Source organism: Orcinus orca, chromosome 8 (genome assembly GCF_937001465.1).
Source record: "Orcinus orca chromosome 8, mOrcOrc1.1, whole genome shotgun sequence".
Classification (NCBI taxonomy): domain Eukaryota; kingdom Metazoa; phylum Chordata; class Mammalia; order Artiodactyla; family Delphinidae; genus Orcinus; species Orcinus orca.
Genome location: NC_064566.1, coordinates 68,686,371 through 68,711,509, shown reverse-complemented (window position 1 = coordinate 68,711,509; position 25,139 = coordinate 68,686,371). Strand labels below are relative to the sequence as shown.

Here is a 25,139-nt window from a genome sequence, read left to right as displayed (position 1 = left end):
CTGAAGTTGAGTGATAATCAGAAATGGAGGATCATTTGGATTGAAGTAACACAAATACTGATTTTTTTTCTTTCTTTAAGAAACAGAGGTGAACACCTCCCTCGCCTTTTGGGAACACGCAGTTAGTTGTACATGTGCAGTGGAGAGTCTCTTGATCTAGGCTGGACTTACCCTACAGAAGGTCAACTGAACTGGCTCAGCTTTACCTTCTTGAAAGGTGGAGGCTTTCCTTGAAAGGTGGAGGCTCTGAACATCAAAGGCCATGCCACAGATACTCCGACTCCTCTGCCTAACCAACAGCCTTCTATTTTCCATAATTTCACACCCTTAACATCCATGTGACATGATTGAAACACACGCTGTGACCCCCCATTATATAAGGAGCCCACAGGCATTGCATGTTTCCTGAGCACAGGCTGCAGCTGTAATAAATCTCAAGTATTTGAGGGGGGAGGCTAGCTGGAGTCCATGCGGAAGGAAAACGTTGCATGCAGACAGAATATGAATTTAGACCCTCGTCACCCTACCCCGCTCTGCACCTGAGCACTCTCCGAGCTTCCCCGGTGGACACTGGCAGAGGAACGGTCTCCTGCTGGCTTCGTAACCGACACACTGCATGTCCCCTGGACACGGCTTCTCCACGCAAGGATCGTTGGACCCTGGGCACAGTCCTCCTGTGACAGAGGGGAACACGCATGATCAGTAGAAAGGCAATCACGCTACACTCCAGGAAGTCCAGGAAGCACAGGAATGGGTCAAGAGCTGGGCTCTATAGGCTCTGAGCTGAGAGACAAAATGGCCGCCCAGAAGCAGGAATGCCTGCGTGAGCTTCACCTGGTGTGGGTGCCCATCAAACATCCCTGCATCTGCCAAAAGCTCACTGCCAGAGTGAAGTACGTTGGGGGCAAAGAGTCAATGGAGCTCCTCTGTTTAGGCTAAAATATGCTAAGGTTGTGACTGGGCCAACTTCTGGTGAAGAAAGATCATACCACATGGGCTCTCGTGTCTTTATTGGATGGGGCTCCTGCATACTGGGGGCCATTTGAATGCATCACTTGAGTTTAGACTTCTTCTATGCTCCTTGCCTGGAGCCCTGAAAATCTTAGGTAGACTTCACAAGACGTCAGCTGTTGTTTTCAGATTGAGGGAAAAAAGACTTTTCTAAAGAAAAGTATGACTCATTCTAGATTGTGAAAGCACAACTCGCATCGTTTCCTAATCCCTTCTGCTCCGTGCTATTGTATTGATTAGCTGTAAATGTGCCCTGCTGGCTATCAAACATAGCAGAATTTTCCTTGGCAAAGGAAGGCTTCCTTTTCACCTGTTCAATGTTCATAGCACAGTGAGATGAAAGGTTAATTCCTCAGAAAGGAAATTCTGGAAGGCAGATTATCTGATTAAGGTGGAATTCAGGACCCAAGGGAGTTTTTCAGAACTGTGGTGACGGCAACTATGGGTCCACCAAAGAAAACGCACTTTCCAAAGGTCTTGGATATTTCAAACGTAATTAGGTGAGACTGTAGAAAAGAAGACACAAATTGAAAACAACTCACAGCTGGGTTAGCAGTGGACTAAAGAAGCACCTTTTCTCTGTGAACCAAGAACACACTGGGCCTCAGCAGCATCTTTCCTCAGCAAGATCTGGCCCATTCTCATCTTCCTTTCTATACCAACTCTTTCCTCCTCATTAAGCATATCATTCCATTATACAGTCATTTCTTTGCCCAGGAGAAAGCAGACATTTAATGCTAACTACACATAAACATTTTAGGAACTGTAATCCTGGAGGGGAGAGATGTAAGTATAGCACTAGCAAACTCAGAGTTCATAAATCTTATTTTCCACTGGTTGAGAGCTCAGCCATAAAAGATACTCTTGGCAATGACCCAGCTTACAAAGTCTTAGAAGATGAAGGGATTTTTAACTGAAAATTCGGACTGATCTTCACAAATGGTTCTAGAAGACCTAAGTGCCCTGAAATACATCTTCCTCATTTCATTCCAAGAAATCTTTATTCCTGCCATGTATTTATCAATATTTATAGAACCTAAAACAGCTGTTCAGCCACCTTATGATCTGTTTCAAGTGGCTTTTGATACCAGATTTTTTTTTTTAATTTTTAATTTTTTTGGCCACACCATGTGGCATGTGGGATCTTAGTTCCCTGACAAGGGATCAAACCCGTGCCCCCTGAAGTGGAAGTGCAAAGTCTTAACACTGGACCACCAGGGAAGTCCCTTCAAGAGGCTTTTGATAACCAGTTTTGGAATTTTTGATGCATTCATCCAACAAAAAAAAAATTTTTAGGGCCAGCAAGGTAATAGGCCTGGACATATAAAGATGAAAAAAAAAAAGGTCCCATCTCTTCCTCCCCACAGGAAACAACACAAACACATGATTACAGTACAATAAAGTAACTGCATTGCGAGAGGTATGTGAGTGCAAGGGAAGCCCTAGAGAAGGAACAATTGTGTTTCCTGGGAGAATGTCCGAAGTCCTTGCAGAGGAAGAAAGCATTTTAAAAACTCTGGCTTGAAGGATGAGCTCTTTTGAGTAGCAAGGAACTGTGTTTCTTGGGAATGAATCTACCATCGTTAGTGGCTTGACCGCATGCACGTGTTAATGTTTACTTACGGTAAGTTCACAACTCTCCCAGCCTACTCTGTGCTGTCTCCATGATTGGATTCATTTCCGTTTCTGAGGCCTGCGAACTCCTAGGTGGCTCCTACCTGTTGACTAGTCAGCATGGGCTCAAAAATGGAACCACGCCACAGGGAGGTAGCAATGAGCATAAAGGAATCACAGAATTCATCCCATCAAATGGATGTAACTCTAAATTACCTGGGCATTAATTTCCAGTTAGACATGGGAACAGTAATTTATGTATTTAAGAAGTCTGTTCCTTTCCATTCTGTGGACGTGCCTCTTCCCATGTCCTAGTTTAACCGGCCAAAAGATATCCTTTCTATAAATGTCTGTGTTTGTTTCTGAGATACAGCTACATATACTACATTCAGAGTCTTTTTTGCCCTAATGCAATGGCTACGTTGCTTAGAAAACTTGCATTATCAATAATGCAGTTTCAAAGCCTCTGTTTTAAAGGGGAAAAGAGGACTAGATAATTTCAAACCCATGATAGCAAAGCTATTTTCTCCTGCCAGGAGTTATGGTAAAAAAATAATAATAATAAAAATTTAAGAAAAAATTTAAAAAAACCCAGCTGTAAGTGCATATAATAAAGGTTAAACACTGTATTTCAGAATAAACACAGCATTTGAGTACTTCTCCCTTTTATTCACATGTTTTGGCCTTTTATTTTACCACCAGTCCTGCCCTGGTAGTTAGCATTGGGCTTCTCACTTTATCACCCATATCGCTTATATTGGGTTAAAGCACAAAGTCACTTAGATCAGTAACTGGAGTTCAAATTCACAGTTCTTTTGCTTCTTCTTTCCTTATGTCATAACCATAGAACCCATATAGTTAAATTCATTAAATTAATGAACTGCATTAGATCCAGCCCCCCTTATAAAAACTCTAGCTGGAAGACAGATAGAAAATATATTAATATATTATAATAAGTGCATTCTAAATTAATATAAATATTAAACATATAATAATGTATATTTCTATTCATTCCAGCAGTCATTGACTTTGATAGGTTATTTTTCCTTCCTTTTCTTTTTAATAGGTTTCCTAAGGCAGAAGGGACAGTTCTGGCAAGCGATCTGTCTCTCGATGCTTTAAAAATCCTAGGGGGCCTCCTCCCTGCCTCCCGGCCCGGGACGGGAGTAGCCGTAAACGTTCTGGCTCCAGCTGCTGCTGTCAGTTTGCTCTGTTCACCGTCTGCTCTCTTGTGGCTCAAGGAAGTATGAAGGCAGATTAGAGTCTGGACGTCAGTGTAAATGTAACATGCTCCTTAGCTGGGGACAGATGTGAGCATGTGCACGAAATGCAGTCTTTTCCAAGTAGAGAAAGACTTCTGGTTACTGAAAAACAGGTTTCCCCAAACCAAATACTCCCCACATGCGATACTGTAGTTCTTCTCTCTCTTCAACTATGAAAAGAAATTAGGTCCTTTCTGAAATATTTATCGTGAGAGGGACTTGACCCTCATACGCCAACCCTGAACAGTGCCGTGTGTCCTTTGACCTCCGATGTACCCAGGCCTGGGTCTTTGGGACACTTTCCTGGGGATAACAACCCTCTTCCCAGCCAAAGCCGTAAAGTTTCCAGCAACACAGAATCCAGTATGCTTTCAATGGGTGTTGAGGGGTTAACTTGTTTTTAGAAAACATATGCTCACATCATCCCCTGTGCAGAGAAGCACTCATACCTGCTATCGTTAGGAGTCTTAAAGACCCTCTCTCTGGTGGAGGAAAGTGCCTCATCCACTCCCGTACAACCATTAAGGGACAACAGTGTCTGCTCCCATTGGCTTCTGGGAGGAAGTTTATCTTATTAACTGTCGTTAAATAATCCAGGTTTAATTAACTTGTTCTGTGATCAGTGACAGCTTGGGGGGAATGCAGGCTCTAGACCTTCATGATCTGCATCTCCAGGCATCCATCAGTTTGGTGCCAGAGTGAGCATGAAGGGAGAAAGGTCCCACTTTATCAAACCCACTGACATCATTTGTGGTGAGTCAGGGCAGGGCAGAAGGATCAGATGTTTTTAGCAATTGTCAGAGCATAAAGCAGGCAGAGAAATCTCTGTTTCCCATCCCTAGGTCCCCTGTGGAAGGTGGGGCACTGTAATAGGAAAGGGTGCGGCATTGACAGGCAGCAGCCCTGGATTTTGGCCCTGACTAGTTATTCAACATATTTCCTGTGTGGCTCTGGACAAGTCACTTGACTTCTCTGGGTCTTGCTTTTCTTTTGTGAAAAATGAGGATAATGATTGTTCGTAGAGTTGTGAGCATTAGATGGGCTAATGTACGTGAAAGCAACTTGTAAAGAAAAAAAATTAGAATAAAAACAAATTACTACAATGTCCCCAAACTAGAGACACTAGGCTGACAATATGGCAGAGATCTAAACTCCAGTGTAATCCTTTTCTTGCTGTTCTTTCTGGGTCAGAGTCACGATCTGTAAACTGACAGATGATATGAAATACTGTGTGCACGGGAGGAGCTTTTTATTAATCAGCGTCACAGGCCATGTGCAGCTGGGTTAGCCCCTCCACAAGCTTATCTCGGACAGAGGTATTCTTTTCACAAAGTCTCTCTACCAGGAGAAATGTGCCCATGATGTGGCCATTCATCACAAGGTTTCCCACCCCTGAAACTTCGCTCGGTTGGAAATTTAGGTCACTTTCTACAGAGCTGACAATATACAATTCACTTGAGCAGAAGCTCAGAGCTTTGGAACCTGCAGGGAGGAGGAAGGTGATCCTCCCGTGGTTTTAAAAGGGTCTTACTTCCCTATGTATGACTCTCCTCTCCTTATCTCCCCAGAATTCCCACAGCTCCCAGCGTTAAGTCTATGCCTTTAGCTAATACCTCAGTATTTAGCTGTGACTATTATTGCTGCCACTTTGAGCTTATTCAACCTCTTGATTTATATCACTGCCTCATTATACTGAGAATCTAATGACTGATGGTAAACATCCTACACCCTGAGTTCGCATGCTTTGCCAAGATGCCACGTCTCAGCCAATGCCACATAAGTCAATAAGCTTCCTTCTTAATTCCTGGCCTGCATGAAGTTTTAAAACACATTCTCCTAAGGTCCCTTGGCTTTGAAGTGGTTTCTCGTGGTTCTCCCAGAAGCACAGAATCATGTTGATTGGTGTTTGCTTGGCTCCGCCATATTTTCTGGATGATTCTGCTAAAGGCTGAGTACAGTTTCATCCAACATATCCTCTCTGGGGCAGCTGTGTGTGGATGGAATATATAAGGGGTGATCCACATGGTGAGAAGCTGGTATCACTTCCACACTGGGTACCTCCAAACCTCTCCTGGCACTTCCAGGACTCATGCATGCTGGAGATCAGGGATCTGCAGAGACACATCTGTTGTGAATGAGAAATAAAAACTTCCCAGTTTTTAGGGGGAATCTGGTTAAGATTCGGAGATAACACTAAATTATTCAGAATCCCTGGGGTTGGGACAATGGGCTCTGTCCTTTGAGAATTAGCAGTAACAATCCCCAGCCCAAGTGCAAACCCAATCTCAGGTTGTTTTATGTTTGTTTGTTGTTTTTTTTTTTGTGGTACGCGGGCCTCTCACTGTTGTGACCTCTCCCATTGCAGAGCACAGGCTCCGGACGCGCAGGCTCAGCGGCCATGGCTCACGGGCCCAGCCGCTCCGCGGCATGTGGGATCTTCCCGGACCGGGGCACGAACCCGTGTCCCCTGCATCGACAGGCAGACTCCCAACCACTGCGCCACCAGGGAAGCCCTGTTTTATGTTTTTTAAAAACTCATCAAGGCTAAGTTTTAAGTGTCTTACTGCCTTGCAGAAGCGTTCATCATTTTATTTTATTTTATTGTGCTTATGAGAAGTACATCACTGTGGCTGCCTCTCACAGGCTCCTTTTACCTGTCTTACCATATTTTTCCAAGACTGTCCAGACTCCCGACCATCCAACTCAATCCAACTGAGCTCCCTGTTGTTCGCTCAGTACATGATGCTGGTTCTTGGTCCATGAGAATGGGGACCATGTTAGCCTCACTCACCACTGTATCTTCAGCAGCCCGCCTAGGGCTTGGAAAAGTATTTAATTCACTGTTGAGTGAGTGAGCAAATGAAAGGGTGCCCCGAATCCCTGGGCTTTTCTCTTCACTTCTCTCTCTGCTCAAAATACCTTCCCAGGACTATTCATTGCTTCCAATGCCTTTCATGGACTCCTTCAAGTAGGACAGAGGATTCCTTCCTTTATGCTTCTTCTGTGCCCCAACTACTAAAGGAATTACAACTCTTTCTAGCTCCTATTTTTCACAGCCAAGGAGCAAAGGAACTTCTGTTGTTTGTCTAGAAAAAGAGACTCAAGGGGTCCTAAAAACTATCCTTAGATGACTGGAGGGCATCTTGTATAGGAGGGGTTAGACAGCTCGGGTTCTGTGTGGCTCTAAATGGTGGAGCTGGGTGACATCACAAGGAGGTGGATTTTGGTGCCCTAGAAGAGAGAAGTTGTCTTAGGTCCATCTTGTGAGGTAGTGAGTGCCCGGACTGGGGTTCAAACCTTGGCTGAATTATTGTGCCAGGAGTACAGTAAACAGGATGTCTGTAGTGGGTGGGAGGTTGGACTGGGTGAATTTCAAGTTCCTTTCACATCTGTGCAGAGGTGATAGGGTACAGTGGTTAGGACTGCCAGGTGTGAATCCTAGCTTGACCCTTACTAAGTCTGTGACCTTGAGCAAGTCAACTGACCTTTCCAAGTCCAAGTTTCCTTAGCTTTTGAGGAAAGTTAATGATACCTACCCTTGAGGGTTATGATGAGGGTTAAATGCAATGACACCTGTGTGAAACACAGCTCAGTAACAGGTCACTGCTCACTAAATGTTAGTTGCTATGTTTGTCCCAGCCTTTATCTGTGCACTGCACCGCACGCGGTTTCTCGCCTCTATTCCTTGGCTCTAATGTTCCTCAGGCTTGAGCACTCCCTCCCCATCACCTACCTAATTCTAGGCATCCTTTCAGACCTAGTGCAGGTGGCATCACCCTCAGTGTTCTTCTCCCTGCCCTGCAAACCCTCACAGTGGCATCATACACCACTGGCTGAGGGCACGGCTGCCGTCACCCTCAGCCCTGCCAGCACAGAGCTCACCCACGGCAGACGCTCCATGCGTTTTACTGGAGCTCCAGTTTCGAGTCTGGGTTCCATACCTGAACCAGGACTAGACAAATCAGGCATCCACTTCCACTAACATTCTCATAAACACATTGGTCTTAAACTCTGATGGTCTCGTGGCGAGTCCATTCTCTTGGACAAAGCGTCTCCTTTTTGATCTATTTCTAGATTAGACTTTTGAAAAATCAATGAAAATTTTCCAAACTGGACAATCATCACTGCCCCATGGGCTGCCCCAATGCTCTGTCCTCTGGCTTCCGCAGAGGAGCTCAAGGGCCTTTATCATTCCCCATCGTTTAGGTTGGTGTCGGGCTTTCTTACCCAAGTGCCAAAGTTCACCGAACATCTAAAGTTTACCAGGAGCCACCGCACGACCTCAGAACTCTCTCTGTAGCTCTCAAACTTTTGTTCAAACGTGATGCTTTGTGGGGGCTGGAATATCATGAGGCTCTTTGGCACTAAATTTCAAGCCTGTTTGCATTTTGTCAAAGCAACTCAGCATTTTGGTTTAAGATGTAAATGATGTTAATTTGACCCAAAAGTCTGCATGAGAGAAAGATGGGTTGGAAGTTGGGAGGAGGGCAGAATATTGAGGCCAAATCTGTATAAATATTACTACACAGCCCAGAATGGGCAGCTACCTCTATTTATCATCCTAATTATTCCACCAAGTGGTGGGAAAGTCCATTTATTGTATCTGCCAACCTTCTAGGGTAAACAGACAAGCAGCAGTACTGGGTGTGCGTGTGTGTGTGTGTATGTGTGTGTGTTTGGGGGCCTGGGGGCATTTACTGACTTCAATTACCTCTCCTTTCCAATAAATGAGAAAATGTCTAAAATGATTAATGCTTTCCTTAACAGTTCTTCACTGTATTTTTATTTACGAGGATACTTCAGAAAAACCGAGAGAGCCATTACTATGATAATTAAGAGTTTGCCCTCTGAACCCAGAGGAAATTGTTTCTATTTTATGTTGATGTGAGATTTCTTAGAGTTTGGTTTCCTCACCAAACTCGCCAGAATTAGAATCACCCAGGCTACATATATAGTGGCTCCCAGGCTCCACCCAAAACCTCCTGCTATATTTGAGTGTGGGTCTCAGGAGTGGGCATTTCTAGTAAGCCACAGGCATAGTGGAGTCTGAGATCCTCTGCTATTCTGCCATGGGTCTATGAGGTTGGTGATCAGTCAGGAAAAATGGGGTTATTTGAATATTCTTACAGAGTACATAGCACTGGGGTTATGAATCCTATAAAAAATGGAAGAGTTCCTGTTCTTAAGATGCAGGGAATAAAACAAGGGCCCAAGATGAACCTTTATTGAATCAGCATGCCCTTCTCACCAGCCGTATGGCCCTGGGCAAGGCAGGCAGCTACCATATTTATAAAAGGGAGATTATCGTATATCAGCTGCTGAAGATGGGGATTGGGCCAGATGATGTTCTGAGGTCCTTTTACCACTAACATCCAGTATTTTATTTTGCAGCTTAATTACAAGAGGGACTTAAAGGTGCAAAGGGGCTGAGTCTGCACAGAGTTCTTGTTCAGGAAATGCTCACTTTTTAAACCGAGAAAGCCTCCTCTTGGGACGTCTCGGGGCTGAATCACAAAAACTTCCAGCATTCTGGGTTTCCCGGGAGTGGAAAGATTTATGGGGACTCGAGGACAGGAGTCCTGGGCCAGGATACCACCTTGAAACTCATTGCATTTAAAACATCAGTGTCTCATGCAAAATGCAGAGCAAGACCCCTCTCTCCAACAAAATCTAAATCCCTGCTTTGAAGAAAACAGCTAAGCCTGCCCTCCCCTTGTCTCTTCTTGAAGAACTCATACTCATCCCTCAAAACTTAGAATATAGGTGGTCTCTGGTGCCTAAATGTCACAGAAAGCTTTCCTCTGGCCATGATAGGGACTCTGTCCTTTTTCCTCCCCAGCATTCCTTATAACACCATTAATGCAAACAGGTACTTGCAACAGCTGAGTTCACAATAGCCAGCTCCTAAGAGCATGGACTGTGTCTTTTTTCACTTTGAATCTGCAGTGCCTAGGACATTGCCGGCACCACAGTTTTCTACTGAACGAAATGAGTTCCCAGAGCACAAGGATTAATTAGCTGGTTTAGTTTCTCCTGCAGAGTCTGCACTGTCCCGTCTCGAACCTCTTTTGAACCCTGCTGTGAATCACTGCAGGAAGGCTCTAGCAGAGCTCTGGTACATAAATCAATTTGCCTACAAAGGAAATATAGGTAGGGTCTGGACGACTGGCATTCATAAATCCTGCATGTTGGTGGCTGCTGCCAGAAATGCATTTCACCTAGCACACATGCTTGGAGTTCCTTTGGAGCTACTTTGGAGCTAATTTACATATTCAACAGTTTGGATATCACTGCATCTACGTGATGAAAACACAAACAGAATTCACTGGGGACCACGAAGTGAGTGGCCAGCACTCTTCTAGGCTGCTCGGAGGTCATCAAAAGGTCTCTCGAGGGAGCTGTGATCTCTGGGGCCTTCCTCTGATGAACTCATTCTCCAAAGTGCAACACAAAACGTTCTACAAGGGAAGAGGGCAGGGGCCCTGCCTGTCCTCAATTACCTAAAGGATGTTTTATAAATGGCTTCTCTTCTGGCCACAGTACCTTTAGGCCAAGTTTTCACTGGCTAGAAAAACTCCAGGTGCAATTTTCTTCGAAGAGGGCAGTGAATTTATGGTGCCACATGTCAGAGAGAGAAAAAGAGGGAGAGAGCAAGGTTTCTTGCTGACCACTGTGGTCATGCGACTCTGTGCAGCTAGGGCCTCTGACCAGGGAAGGTCAAGGTTCAGAGACTCTAGTTACGTCGACAAATACAAACCATTCCATCTCTGCCGCTCTGAGGGCTGAATCCACCCCTTGACTGTGCTCCGGAATATCTGGCCCCTGTTTTTCACTGAAGCAAATCCAGCTGCCTTTCCCCTCTGCGATAGCTTCTGAATTTGTTTCCCTGCCTCTGGCCCGGCCCCGTCTAACCCATTCACCTCTGCAGCCAGCAGGCTCTTCATGAAATACAGACCTGATTCTGTCACTTCTCCCCCCTCAGATGAGCCAATGGCTCCCACTGCTTTGAGATAATTTCTAGAACTTCACCCTGGCTAATGGCTCTTCTGTGATCACTGGGCTGACTCACAAGTCTCCTTTGTCATCACTGGAAATCTCTTTCAATCCCCTCATTGTAGGTTGCTGTCTTGCCCCTAAGCCTCATACAAACAGCCCCTCCACTGGAATGCTGTCCCTCCCCTACCTGTTATCACACGTCTAATTCCTACTTTTTTTTTTTTTAACATTGAAATATAGTTGATTTACAGTGACGTGTTAGCTTCAGGTGTACAGCAAAGTTATTCAGTTCTACGTATATATATATATATTCTTTTTCAGATTCTTTTCCATTATAGGTTATTACAAGATATTGAATATAGCGCCCTGTGCTATACAGTAAGTGCTTATTGTTTATTTTACATATAGTACTGTTATCTGTTAATCCCATACTCCTAATTTATACCCTCCACCTTGCCCCTTTGATAACCATAAGTTTGTTTTCTATGACTGAGAGTCAATTTCTGTTTTGTAAATAAGTTCGTTCATATAATTTGTGTTTGGATTCCACATGTAGGTGATATCATACGATACTTAGTGCAGCCACCATGGAGAACAGTATGGAGGTTCCTTAAAAAACTAAAAATAGAGTTATCGTATGATCCAGCAATCCCACTCCTGGCCGTATATCCAGAAAAGACAAAAACTCTAATCTGAAAAGACACACGCACCCCAATGTTCACTGCAGCACTATTTACAATGTGCAAGACATGGCGGTCAGTAAATATTTTGTCCAACGAGTGAATGAACGAATGCATGCATGCCAGGATGGTAATCCAGGCCACCTCTGAAAGCTCAGGACTGGGGAGGGCACTCTCCAAACCGCACTCACCGTTACAGGTGCAGCGCACGTTCCTGTAGAAACGCGGGCACACGAAGCTGATGCGAGCTGTGCTGTAGGTCATGAGCGCGTGGGAATCCAGCGACAAGCCTTGCTCGCAGTGCTGCTCCTGGCAATCCAGCCCGGAGCAGTTCTTCTCCAGGATGGCTGAGATGCGCATGACGTTCTCCAGATGTCTCCTGGCGTTGGACAGCTTCTGGATCAGGTAGGCCGGCTTGTAGAACTCACTGTTGGGCGTCTCCACCGCGAACAGCATGTCCAGCTCATGGGTGCCCGCCACGGGCTGGATGCTGATGATATGCAGGCTGTCCTGCTTCTGGGTGAGGACCGCGTTCCGCAGGGTGCGCCGGAACCCGTGCATGTGCAGCCCCACAAAGTCCTCGGGGGATACGTTCTCGAAGCGGATGGTGACGGTGTTCTGCAGCATCTCGTGCACCAGCTGCTCCACATGCACGACCACGTCGATGGGCACCTGGAAACGGCCATCACTCACTGACACGTTCAGGATGTACTTCCCGCTGTCCAGGCCTCCTAGGGCGATGATTTTCCCATCATGACTGTTCACCTTGAACAAGCTTTTCTGCTCCGATTTCAGGGCAAATGTGAGGACATCATACACATCTTGATCTGTGGCATGGATCTTCCCAATGACCCCACCAGGAAAGTCGTCCTCCATGGTGACAATGAAAATTTCCAGGGGGATGGCTGTGGGCTTGTGGATGCTTTCCTCGATGACCCGCACGCGGATGTAGGAGTGAGAAACTTGCTGAGGTTTGCCTGAGTCTTTTGCCTAAAACAACCAAGAGGGAGAAAGCCAAGGAAGTAAGAAAAAAAACATAATAATTAAAAAAAGATCAACAAAACTCTGAAGATGTCTGTTCCTTTAACCATGTTTGCTTCTTCCTCCATCCCCTGCCACTATTCTGCAAAATGTTGAGGATGTGCATTTAAGTAAGAGGAGTGATTTATCACCTGGGGTCCCCATATGTACACTCTGTTATGGACAATAAAATGTGTCAACACAATAAAGCCATGGGGGTGAATTGGGAGGGAGAACAGAGGGTGCTATAGGATCCAGCATGCCCACAACAGGCTGGCCTTGTTTTAATTTTGGACAGAAGCCACAGGGGAACCCCATAAAGTGGCATTCCCACTTGTAGGAGAAATCTTTGTTCTCTTTGGCTTCTTTGCTTTTGATTGGACCAGACAGCACTTTTCTGCACATTTAAGAAACAATGTTATTTTAAGTGAGAAGTACACAATATCAGGGTTTAGAATAAAAGATGGTACACTGAAGGGCAAAATAGGTAGCCTGAAAAAACCCATTTTGACTTCCTTCTTTACATAAGAATTGACAGAACCACTACCCTGAAACAGATCATTACTGAGAACCTGCCATGTGCAATGTGAAGGTAGTCAGTGTTGTAGGACTTCTGAGAAGGGCAGATTCTCAGGGGCTGGGTCCCCAGGGCGGGTATCTCGAGATGTGGGGCTGCAAAGGACCTTGCAGGCCAGGTACCATCTGAGGAGATGTGTCCTTGTTTGTAGAAGGCAGTAGAAAAGCACAGGCTTGCTCATCACAGAGACCTGAGTTTGAATCTTGGCTCTGCCTCTATGTGTCTGGCCTGGAGTAAGTCACTTAACTTCTTCGAGCTTCAATTTCTGTATCTTTAATTTGAATAAAATAGTCATATCTACCTCACAGGATTCTTGTACTGCGGGGATTAACAGACAGAGTGATTGCAACGTACTTAGCACAGGCTTGACTCATAGAAGTACTTAGTATGTGACAGTTAATGTAATGTTGTCATTTTTATTATTACCATCACCATATGCTTTTAAAAATGAATTATATGAACCGGAGATGCTGAAATGGAAAATTCATGTAAGAAGAGATAAATTTAGCAAATTAGGTTGAACTTGAAGTGAAACTGTGTATGGCCTCAAAAGACAGTGATGGGGCTTCCCTGGTGGCGCAGTGGTTGAGAGTCTGCCTGCCGATGCAGGGGACGCGGGTTCGTGCCCCGGTCCGGGAGGATCCCACATGCTGCGGCTGGGCCCGTGAGCCATGGCCGCTGAGCCTGTGCGTCTGGAGCCTGTGCTCCACAACGGGAGAGGCCACAACAGTGAGAGACCCACGTACCACAAAAAAAAAAAAGACAGTGATGAGTTTGGACTCTATAGGCCAGAGGTTGCCCACTCAGATGTTGAAAACCAGAAAGGTGACAGAAAGGCATGAAGCCACTGGGTGTAAGGTGGCAGACTCATGGGCTTGCGGCCTGAGAAGGACTGCACAGTCATGCCTGCCTAAAGTCTGAAAGAGTCAGAATTCACAAGTTTTCAGGCACTAGGGAGCTCAGACGGATTTAGTTTAGGGGTTGGCACACTTTTTCTGTAAAGGGCTAGATAAGAAATAGTTTAGGCTTTGGGGTTATATGATCTCTATCAACTACTCAACTATCATTCCAGCAGAGAAGAAGCCCAGAGCATATGTAAATGAATCGGTGAGGCTGTGTTCTAAAAACTTTATTTATAAAAACAGGCCGAGGACAGGATGTGGTTCAGGGGCTATTATAGTCTGTTGACCTCTGGTTTAGTGGAATGACATAATCAAAGTGGACTGATATAATCAAAGTGGAATGATTAGCCTGGAGGAGTGTAGGGATAGATCAGAAAAGAATGAGGCTGAAGCCAGAGGAACACCCGGGAGGCTTCTGCAATAGTATGAGTATCGGGCGATATAGAATAAAGTGGGGTGATGGCAAAGGGAACATATCTGATGCACACGGGGACCTTATGAAGGCAGAAACGTGCGACTTGGTGGTAGTTTAATATAAGGGACTAGTAGGAGGAAGCTCTCCATGGTGTTTACAAAGCCTGAGTTGTGAAATATGCTCTCTAACAACCAGAGAAGGTATGCAAAGAACTGTACTAGCTTCTGTGAGAAGGCACTAAAACTCTCTCCTTGCCCTTGAGGACCTATACTGTGATATAAAATCATTCACATAATATTGTTGGACGCGTGGTTGGCAACTGAAGAGTTTATCAATGTGCTTGGACCCAAAAGTCATTAATTTGGAAGGTTTCGTGGAGTAGAGTAAGCCATAGTTTATCCAGAGAAATAAGGTACACAATGAAATGCTACATAAAGAATGGCTATTGTTGTTATTGCCACCATCAATAATGAGTTTAGGTTGCCCTCTGTGCCAACTGTGGGTAAAAAAAGTCACTCAGTTTCACTGATGGGACCCACATCTTGGTACTGGCAAAATTTGCACCCAGTGAATTTTTGGTGCTCCCTCTTTCCTGCTCCTATCCACACCCTTCCCATAACTGCCACTTTTGCCTCTTTGTCTCACTTCATTTTACACCATGACCTTGAAGAAGCTGAAATGTTGGGAGGCCATTGCCATCTGAATCCCTGTTCCCCTCCCATCTCACTGGGGAAACTTACCAAGTTGAGGTCTCTTCAAAAGCAGAGGCCATGAAATAGCTCAATCACATTAGGACAAGGATTGGTTCCTTCCCCACTCGGGTTGACCTGGGAAATACTTCTCAGTACCAAGCAGCAAGGCTTGACAAATCAGTTGTCTTTGGGGCTCAGCTAGAACCCCAGGAATTTTCAGAATGCAGATTTAAGCCCAGTGACCGTCAGCCCGGCACACCCTACGGGAACGTCCCACTTCAACAATGATGCTTCCTTTCCTTCCTGTTCAACTTCACATACAGAGGCCACTTTTATTGGTGTGAAATTGAATTTGAGATTAAAATCAGTAATGAGTTATGTTGACTTGCTTGACAAAGAAAACCCAACCAATGGGCCCAGCAACCAGCACGAGAGAAAGCTGGCCTGATGCGGCCAGAGGATGAGGCTGTACCTGGACACACAGCACATACTCTGGAGACTCCATGTGCTGGAAGACCACGGCTGAGCGCAGGATCCCATCCGAGTCCAACACGAACGCCTCCTCTTCGTTTCCCGACAAAATAGAGAAGGAGAAGGGAGGCCCATTGTGAAAGGAGTCTCTGTCTGTCACCACGAGCTGCAAAATGCTGGTGCCTACTGGCTTATTTTCCTGCATAAGAGAGTATATTAAAAGGGAAGATAAAATTACACCTCTCTTCACATTTAAAAAGAAAACCCATCATTACCAGCTGAGAGTGCTGTGCTAGAAACAGGGCTTTTTGCGGAAGGGATTCCCTGTGATGTTATCTTGTCTTCTGAAAATGTGCTGGCCTCTGTGAGCGTCATGTTTCCCATCCTTTGCTGCCACTCCACAGCTGCCCTGTGAGACAGTGAGCTGCAGGTGAAAACATGAGAACTTGGCTTTGAATGGGTTTGCAGGTTCCAAGGATACTGCTGGTTATACCTTGTCCTCGAAAGGCTGGAATTGCCCTGAGTTCACCCGAACGGCTCCAGAGATACACGGTGCTCATCAGCCTTCATGACGATGTCAGAAATCCTCTTGGGCCAAGAAAACATCAACCTTTCAGGATGGGAAAGCACTTCGTCACACTTACCACAGCACAGTTACGCGGAGGCCCAACATGGTGACACGAAGTCACAATACCGGACTCTTTAGGGGGACATCCTGGCAACTTCCCAGGAAAAATACAAAGGCGGGTGTCAGGTGAAAAACAGGGCTTTTCACCCCAGCCATCAGAACACAGTTTTGCTATTTCTTAAGGGAAGGGAAAGGGGATGGGATGGATATTCCTCAGTTAGCGAATGAAGAGAAAAGGAATCTGTAAGTTTCGGAAGTCCGGATGTCATTATGCCAACAGGATTTTGCAGAAACTCTGCCTTCTACCCCAGATGGAAACACAAAGGCTCCTAGTTACTCCTTCTTGGGCCCAAGGTTGTCCTTACTTTGAAAACACCAAATTGAACTCCTCGGTAGCTCAGGCACTGGTTTCCTTGCTCTGCTCTGTTTAGACTTCAGCATTCCCACAGCTCGGGCCTGAAGTCATTTTCATTCGTTCAGGCCTTCTGATGACATTGACTTTGGATTAACTGAGTTTGGGTCCCAGAGATGGAGACAATGATACCCTACATGACAGCAGTCACGGGCGGGGTGGGCACACTCATGTGTTAGGCGCTGAATTAGTCTTATGAGAACCATGTGTTGGAAAAAGAAAATCATTCTGGGGTGAACAATGGGAGGAGCATTTTTTTTGCAGGAGAAAAGAACCTCAGATACTTCTCATGTTGCTTCTCCTCTCAAGTGGCCTTTTGGTTATCAGGAACTAGACACCGTCTCCCTCTGGAATAAGTTGTGGAAACGTCCCAGCCCGGCGTAGATTTATTAGTGCAAGCTGACAGTATCCTCAGCCCCACACAACACAGAAGATTTATTGATTTGTTTGCTCTCTCTATAAAAGCCATTTCCTCCATACAAGAGAGAGGGTAAGAGTATGTGTGCCTGAGGGGTCGCATCCGAGGAAGGAGGGTGAAAGAGAACACAGACGGGCCCAGTGTTGCAGACAAGAAGCCACGGTCCCTGCTCGTGGGCTCAGAGTCTCTGTTCTCTCCCTGCTGACTTCCTGAAGCGCGTGTGAGAACAGTCTGTCAAGCTGATCGACGCGTGTCATAACACTGACCTTGAGTAGGCAGAGCCCATTTGGCGCTGGGCTAGTGAGCGGAGGTGGGGGAGGGGGGGCAGAGAGCACCATCGTGGGGACAGGTGGGGAGCAGAGCCATGGAGGGACGCGGCAGTAGGGGAAGGGGCAGAGCCTGGGGGGGAGCTCTGTGGAAGCTGGAGAGGGGCAGGAATGCACAGCTGCTGGAATGAGCATCAGAGAGGAGAGGAAACCAAAATACCGCTGGGGAAGGAATCAGGTTTCGCTGAGAAAGGGGTAGGAAGGGAGCAGAGAGCTGCTCAGCCTGATTCTGGGGGGGCTCAGTGGTGTGGGGAGCTGGGGGCCTATAGATGGCCAGACTCAAAGTCTTGAATGTTGTTCCAAAGGCGCCCCTCAAGATGGGCGGGTGATTCTGAGGCTGATTTCCTAAAGTATCCGTGGTCCCCACAAGACACATATATCCATCCCGGTCTCCTGGAAGTCCTCCATGCTGACAGTATTCCTGGACTGGATTTCCTGATCCTCTTGAAGTCGGACTTTCAGCTTCTAGAAATACTGGGAAATGGACGTAGCTTGGCGCTTAGTACCGTGCTCACGAGATATCTTTTGAATTAAAAAAAAAAAAATAGCTGGGAAGAAAAGTCGTTCTCTCTGAGAGCAGAACACCAGCAGTAAGTCACTCTCTCCTGCAGTCTAATTTTAGAGAGCAAGTGGGTTTAAACTGCTAAACAAACTGCTTATGGAAGACTGATTTTTTTTTTTTTTTTTTTTTTTTTTTGCGGTACGCGGGCCTCTCACTGTTGAGGCCTCTCCCGTTGCAGAGCAATAGGCTCTGGACGCGCAGGCTCAGCAGCCATGGCTCACGGGCCCAGCCACTCCGCGGCATGTGGGATCTTCCCGGACCGGGGCACGAACCCATGTCCTCTGCATGGGCAGGCGGCCTCTCAATGACTGCACCACCAGGGAAGCCCTGGAAGACTGATTTTAATGAGGAGCAGCTCTAGCCTGATGGCCAGTCTCCCTTTGACAAACAAGATGGTTCGTATCAACCTCCCTCCCCTGCTAGAATAGCACAAAGTGGCTTAAAGGCAGCCTGTCCCTGTGGGAAGAGAATAGTCTTTTCAGAAGACAGACCCGAGTTCAAATGCTGACTCTATCACCTAACAGCTTCATGATCTTGGTTGAGCTACTTAACCTCTCAGATCCTTACCTCCTTCACTATAAAGTGAGGGTGGTCGTGAGGATAGACCGTGTACGGAAAGCACCTGACACTTGAAAGAACCCCATTGGCCATAGCACTGATCGACGTTTTATGAATCAGTTGCAGTAGAAGAATCAGGCTCTTTTCATACTAGCCCTATGATGGGATGAGTTGATATTAGGTAAAAACAAGAGTAAACCATGATGAGTAACTAACAGCGGAGGAAGGAGGATGAGTGCATAAGGACAAGAGCCTGGGAGGCCAGATTTGCTCACCTGAATCACAGCAGTATAGTTAGCAGGTGTAAATACTGGGCTGTTGTCGTTTACATCAGAAATATCAATGTTGACAGTGGCAGTTGAAGACATCGCAGGAATGCCGCTGTCTACTGCCTGGATGAGCAGGGAGTATCCAGACACCTGCCAAAGCACAAAGGGCCGACAGTGAAGAATCGCAGCGCTTGCTTCCTTCTGGGCTCGCTCAGGCGCTGCAGGCTCACAGGGCTTTGCGGAAGATGAGCCATCTTCACGTTGAGTCTCTAGACCGGGGTGTTTCAACCTCGGCACCAACTGGCCTTTGGGGCCAGATAATTCTTAGTTGTCGGGGGCGGACCTGTGCGTTGCAGGGTGTTTAGCAGCGTCCCTGGTCTCTACTCACTAGAAGTCAATATTGCCTCTGCCTGCTTGTCACAACCAAAAATGTCTCCAAATAGTGCCAGATGTCCCCTGGGGGTAAAATCAGCCCGGGTTAGAACCACAGCTCTTGGCCGTCGTTCAAACTATAACAGTTGTCACTGATCTGTCCTAAGTATGACATTTCATACTTTGGGAGTATATTACGGGCTTCTATTACCCAGTGAAGTCTTTCTACGTTTAAGCGTCACGCCTATGGCATCTTTTTCCATAGTTAAATTTCACTTTGAAGACATATTTTTGGTCCAAAAAGGCAGTGTTTAGAAACTTAGTTTAACCTCGGGCAGAGGAATCCGCTGGACCATTCTTTCTGACCTAGATACCTTCAGGTTATCCTTTTGTATCTGCTCACTTAGGGTCAATGCTGTTCATGAAACCAGGACCACAGGATCCCGACGCTGACTATACTTTTCTGCTTTCTTGCTTTGGAAGGACCAAAATTCAAACCATCTAGAAAGTCAGGTTTTTGCTTTTTCTTTAAAGCCTCCAAAAATAAGAAAATACCAGCATCTACTGGCAACAAATTCTTTCTAAGGTCTAATGAAAATACTTCCTGCTGCATTTTAGTCCATCCCCATTTACTCCCATTATTCAACGTGTGTTTTTTTGTTGTCGTTGTTTGTTTGTTTTTTTTTTTGGCTGCACCTCGAGGCTGATGGGATCTTAGTTCACCGATCAGGGATCAAACCCAGGCTACGGCAGTGAAAACGCAGAGTCCTAACTACTGAACCACCAGGGAATTCCCACTCACGTTATTTAGAATGGAGAACCTTCCTACTTATACTCATGGAGTCTGTGTCTGATTTCAGTGAAGGGGTGGGTGTGGATGGGAAGGGAGCAGGCCTAAACTAGCTTACCCGTTCCCGGTCCAATTTCTTTTTAACCTTCACAAGTCCCAAGACAGGATCCACAGCAAATTCACTGTCTCGATCTCCATTCACAATGGAAAATCGAATCTGTCCATTGGGCTGGCTGTCTGCATCTTCTGCTATTAGCTTCACGGGACACAAGCAAAACAAAGCAAAGACATGACACGACAGACAGAGAAAAGGTTTATTCTTAGGGTCCAGGTCTGTACAAATGGGCACAACTCTGAGAGTTTTCTTAGGCGTTCTACTCACCAATGCCAGGGGAAGAGATTTGGCGTTGGCCGGAGGAGGAAAGCACCATTACTAGAGCTGCCGTTTTATTTATGTTCATTTTTATCTGCCTACAGCCTGATGCTTGTTAGGCCTGATTTTCCTCAGGCCTTGAGCCAGTAAGGATAGACCCAACACTAACTGATAGGGATACTTCGGGGATTCTTTCCCAATTCGGCAACACAATGGTCTCTGCCACTGAGTCAGGTATTTTCTAAATGTATGCATTCTCATGTTAAGGAAATCCAAGAAAATTCCCTTTCCCACATGGCAAACACACAGCCCCACTGTCTGCTGCTCCACATTGGTGATGTTGGGATTTATATGTATGGAAATAGTCTTGTAATTGTTTCAGGCCCCAGGAGAAATGGCCTGGGAAGTCTACCTTGGATGTGTAAAGAATGAACACCTGGTGCTGCAGGAGCCAGATGTGAGGGTGGGTGGAAGGGACCTCTCCCACCTAGGGGTAATGAGGGTGCTGAGGACGGGACTGACTCACCGTTCCCAAATGTAATTTCTATGTCCCAAATGTAATTTCTATGTAATTTCTAAGAACCTGTGTCCTCCTAATACATAGCTTGCTCTTATTGGTATAGAAAAAATTCCTTCCAGAAAGAGCTCCTTTAAGAGTAACCAGTCAGTCTTAAGCTTGATCCCATTTGTAGCTGCCCTTCTGTATGTGTGTGTGTGTCTGTGTGTGTGTGTGTGTGTGTGTGTGTATGTGTATTTGGGGGGGTGGGAAGGATTTTTTTACTCTGTCCTTAGCCATCTACTAACTTGTCATCCAAGGTCACAAGCTAGTAGGAGCTATCATTAGAAATTCATTCCATGGTCTGTTTTGTTTCTCAAAAAAATACACTCCTGGGAGGAACGTGATGAGTGATCACTTACACCTTGATATAAATGAACTTCATCAGACCCTTTCTAACAGAATGTGGAGAAGGAGTAGTTGAAAGGCTGGTGTCTGACTAGAGTTCTTGGGGACCAAAGGACGCTGAAAAGAGGAAGTGCGAAGAGAATCCAAGATAGACTCTGCTCCCTTTTTCACTCTCTTGAGGATTATTAGTCCCAGGTGTCTGGACCACGCCCCTGGCACCTACCGAAATGACAGAGTCCCCGACCGAGGCGTCTTCACTTATGACAGCACTGTAGACATCTTGGCTGAATTCGGGAGGGTTGTCATTCACATCTGTGAGGTTGATGTTGACAGTGGCCATGGCACTGAGGGCGGGGGTGCCCCCATCTTTCGCTTCCACCACCAGGTAAAACCTTCTGCATAGTTCAAAGTCCAGGACCTCAGACACAGAGATACTCCCTTTGAAGGAAAATGGGGAGCTTTAGATTTGATGAGGAGAAACTCTGGTCAGCAGTCCCACAATCATGGTAATATTTGTAACATCATTTCCAGCCAAGAGTTTGAGATATTCAGGAATTGGTTTACTTAATACCCAGCTCAAAGCAACCCAGAGTCTGATTAATGCTGTCAGTTAAAACATTGCTATCCATCAGACACAATGCTTAAGAAATCAGGTCTTTGCATGTTTCCGCAATAGCTTCTGAACTTCCCTCGGGCAGCCTGAAAATCTCTGGCATTATTCACTCTCAGGCAATTTGGGAGGAGGGACCGGAGCAAGCATCCCCTATGAGCATCTCCCCAGGATTCCTCAGGTGGACCCAGGCAGACTGAGAATGTGCCAAGATGCGTGGACGTGATTGTATGACCCCGTCCCTCATCAGTAAGTATATACTTGCAGACTTAACCTAACTCTTAAACTGAATTAACCACTAAGGTGCCTCCCCTACTTATAAGCCGCTTTTCTGAAACTTTTATGGCACAAAGAGGACAAAGACCTCAGAAAGTTCAGGATGTAGTGATGTGACGGAAAAGGAAACACTTGGGGATCTGTTACCGAATAGCAAGCGTGAGTTTAGTGTCTACAACTACAGAGCAGAGCTAATACCCATGGCACAGAGTTCTTAAATTAAGCAAGGAGAACAGGTGAAAGCAGCTAGGTGGGGGCACCTCCGCGAGGGGCTCCTTGAGTGTTCTTTCCCTCCCATCCTAGCCCTTTCTGGTGGGCGACCCAGTCCTGCCTCCTGCACTTGGTAGCTGGTCATTGTACCGTCTGCAGAGCAGTTCTCGAGGGCATTCACCTCTCTCTCCCACCTGGAAAACAGTCACTAGGACCAAGGTGAGTACATCACATCTGTTCTCTTTCCAGACAGGCAGCTTCTCAGGGAGCTAAGCCTGCCCTTCTACTTAAGGAGAGAAATAGAAGTCATACCTAAAGCAAGAGCCTCTTTCTCTCCATAATTATGTTTTCTTAGCAATTACCACCCCTAGCGCTTTATTTCGCATCCCAGCCTCGTTATCCAGAGCCAGATTTAAACAGTACTCAACCATTTCCCCATGGTATTCATATACAATGGCCATAACTAGACATGCTAAGGCTAACACACATTTAAATGAGGAAAATCCCCATACATTTTAATTTGAAGTAATGCACTTAATAAACAGGGTTACTACTGGGAGAAGCTGTTGATGCAATCCTTCCATTAATGTTTCCGCCCTCCTATACTAAGGCAGGGACTACGTGTCCTGCAATTTTTGCACCCCCATGGCATAGCAGTGCTATATAGAGGTTAGAGCATGTATTCCAGAGTCAGGGAGATCTGACTTCAAATCCTGGATCCCTGCACCACCCACAACTTACTCACATTGGAAAAATTAACCTCTCTGAAGCCGATTTGCTCATACAGAAAATGGGAGAAATAACTAACGACTTAATAGGAATCTGGTGTATCTGCCACGTTACATGAACATTGCTAATTGCGATAGTTTCTTGCTCATATGTCTTGGATTATCCAACAGAAAACAGACCTCCTTTGCCCTCTTGCTCAACAAGCACATATTCCTTGAGTGATAACGGAATTACGTCCAGTAGCCAGAAGGTATGAGGGACTCACCTTTCTTATCTGTGAAATGGGCTGCGTTGCTTATTCATAGGGGGATAGGTAAACAAATAAGAATATCCACAAAAGAGCTTTGAAAATATTAATATAAACACTCTTTGAAAACGCAAGGGTGAGTATGTTTACTTTTCAAAGAATAGCCAAACTTTTTTCTGAATTATCCTCTTCACTTACTCAAAACAGCCCTAATAGTTATTACTCCCCGAGGAAGAGAAAGCCCTAGGGTTCTCTTTGTTCTCTTGGTTTCTTTCTAGACATCTCTTCCCCAGGAGATGCCACATCCTCCCGCAGAGTTTGAAAAGGGCGTGGTGAGAAATGGCAGTGTTCTGACTATGGGAGCAGTGAGTAGGAATCAAATACAATGCCCATTCCAGCCGGTCGGGTGCTGGGTTTAGAAGGCCTGAAGGTCACTGTGCAGATCACTCATTAACATCTGCCTTGGTAGGTGACCAGAGAGTGGCCACCTGAGCGTGGACAGTGGCAACTGGAGGCTAATCCCCAGGAGCTGTTCCAACACAGAAATATAGGACCCAAGTAACAAAAACAAGCAAACAGAAAAGAGAGAGAAACAGACCCTGAGGCTCCATCTGCAAATACTATCTCCCCATCTTGAACCACATGACTGTTCCCGAGCTTGTCAATCTGAAAAATCCTGGAGCCAACCTAGGGGCCAAGTATTTGCCCAGTGAGCCCACAGCAAGGAGCTGAAACTTAGCAGGGGGCATCCTTGGAACAGAGTGTCAGAGGGCACTCTGGGGTCGGCATGCAGGTCCTGCTCTGAGAAGACTTGTTTCCACCAAGAAGGGCGGTTGATTAGAGGGTTAGGAGGAGAACCAGGGTATAGAGAAGCCTTAGATTCTAAGTTGGTTGCTGTTTACCCACCTGTCTTTGGGTTGATCCTAAATTTCCCTTGCTCATTTCCAGACCGGATGAGGTACGTAATCTCGGCATTTGTGCCTATATCTTTGCTGGTGGCAAAAACAACAAGGACTTGGGTGCCAGGGGAGGTGTCCTCAGGCACCGTCACCAGGTAGTCCCTCCTCTCAAACACAGGGGGGTTGTCGTTAATGTCCAGGACGGTGATGGTGACAGTGGCCAGAGAGGACAGGGCCTGGCCGGGGCTCTGGTCGGTGGCCTGCACGCTGATGCTGTAGGAGGACTGTTGTTCTCGGTCCAGCGGCTGCTCCAGGATGATGATGCCAGACGAGCTGTCGATGGAGAAGAACCCGTCGGCCGAGTCGGCCAGGGAGTACACGACCTTCCTGTTGGTGCCTGTGGGAGACGCGAGAGCGTGAGCGGAGAGTGACGCAGGCAGACGCTCTCTGCACTAGAAGACTGTGGCTTTGATGACTGTCTAACGGCCACACAAAGAAAAACGGTAACTATGGAAACCAATGGCTTTGGTCCTACGACGACTTCAGTTTATAACAAATATACAACTGAACCAAATGGTAAAGAAACGGAAAATATTGGTAAGAAATATCAGAAATAGTTGGATCTAAAGCAAAACGTTTTGCATGCATGTGTCACGTTGTTATGAGTCCTTCCTTCAATGTTTTCAAATAACTGACCAACTGTCTTGATCATGTTAGAGAAACTGACTTCAGTTCTTCTGGCTCGTGTGGCTTGGACAAGTTACAGTATTTCTTACCTGCCTAGGCCACAAGGAAGATGAAAAACGCTTTGAAAACAGCGAAGAACATCTAACCTATTATTATTCAAGCCCTCAAGCAATTTCTTCATATCTTTATAACCTCCATCTGAAACTGTTATCCTGAGGATCGCTATGCG

General features: G+C 46.0%; 1 protein-coding gene across 3 annotated transcripts in view; it reads right to left on the bottom strand.

Annotated features, from left to right (window-relative positions):
* Nucleotides 1-25,139, bottom strand: part of FAT3 (FAT atypical cadherin 3) — a 574,942-nt gene that overhangs the window by 37,014 nt on the left and 512,789 nt on the right. For 2 of the 3 annotated variants that reach the window (XM_033431923.2, XM_049713303.1), the window contains exons 13-19: nt 24,227-24,620; nt 21,476-21,686; nt 20,094-20,231; nt 18,820-18,963; nt 15,642-15,839; nt 11,755-12,553; nt 540-674 (exon numbers count right to left, since the gene is read on the bottom strand). In XM_033431923.2, the coding sequence (XP_033287814.1) occupies nt 540-674; nt 11,755-12,553; nt 15,642-15,839; nt 18,820-18,963; nt 20,094-20,231; nt 21,476-21,686; nt 24,227-24,620 (2,019 nt within the window). Of the gene's footprint in view, nt 1-539; nt 675-11,754; nt 12,554-15,641; nt 15,840-18,819; nt 18,964-20,093; nt 20,232-21,475; nt 21,691-24,226; nt 24,621-25,139 lie in introns of all 3 variants that reach the window. The other variant, XM_049713302.1, reaches the window with a different exon arrangement.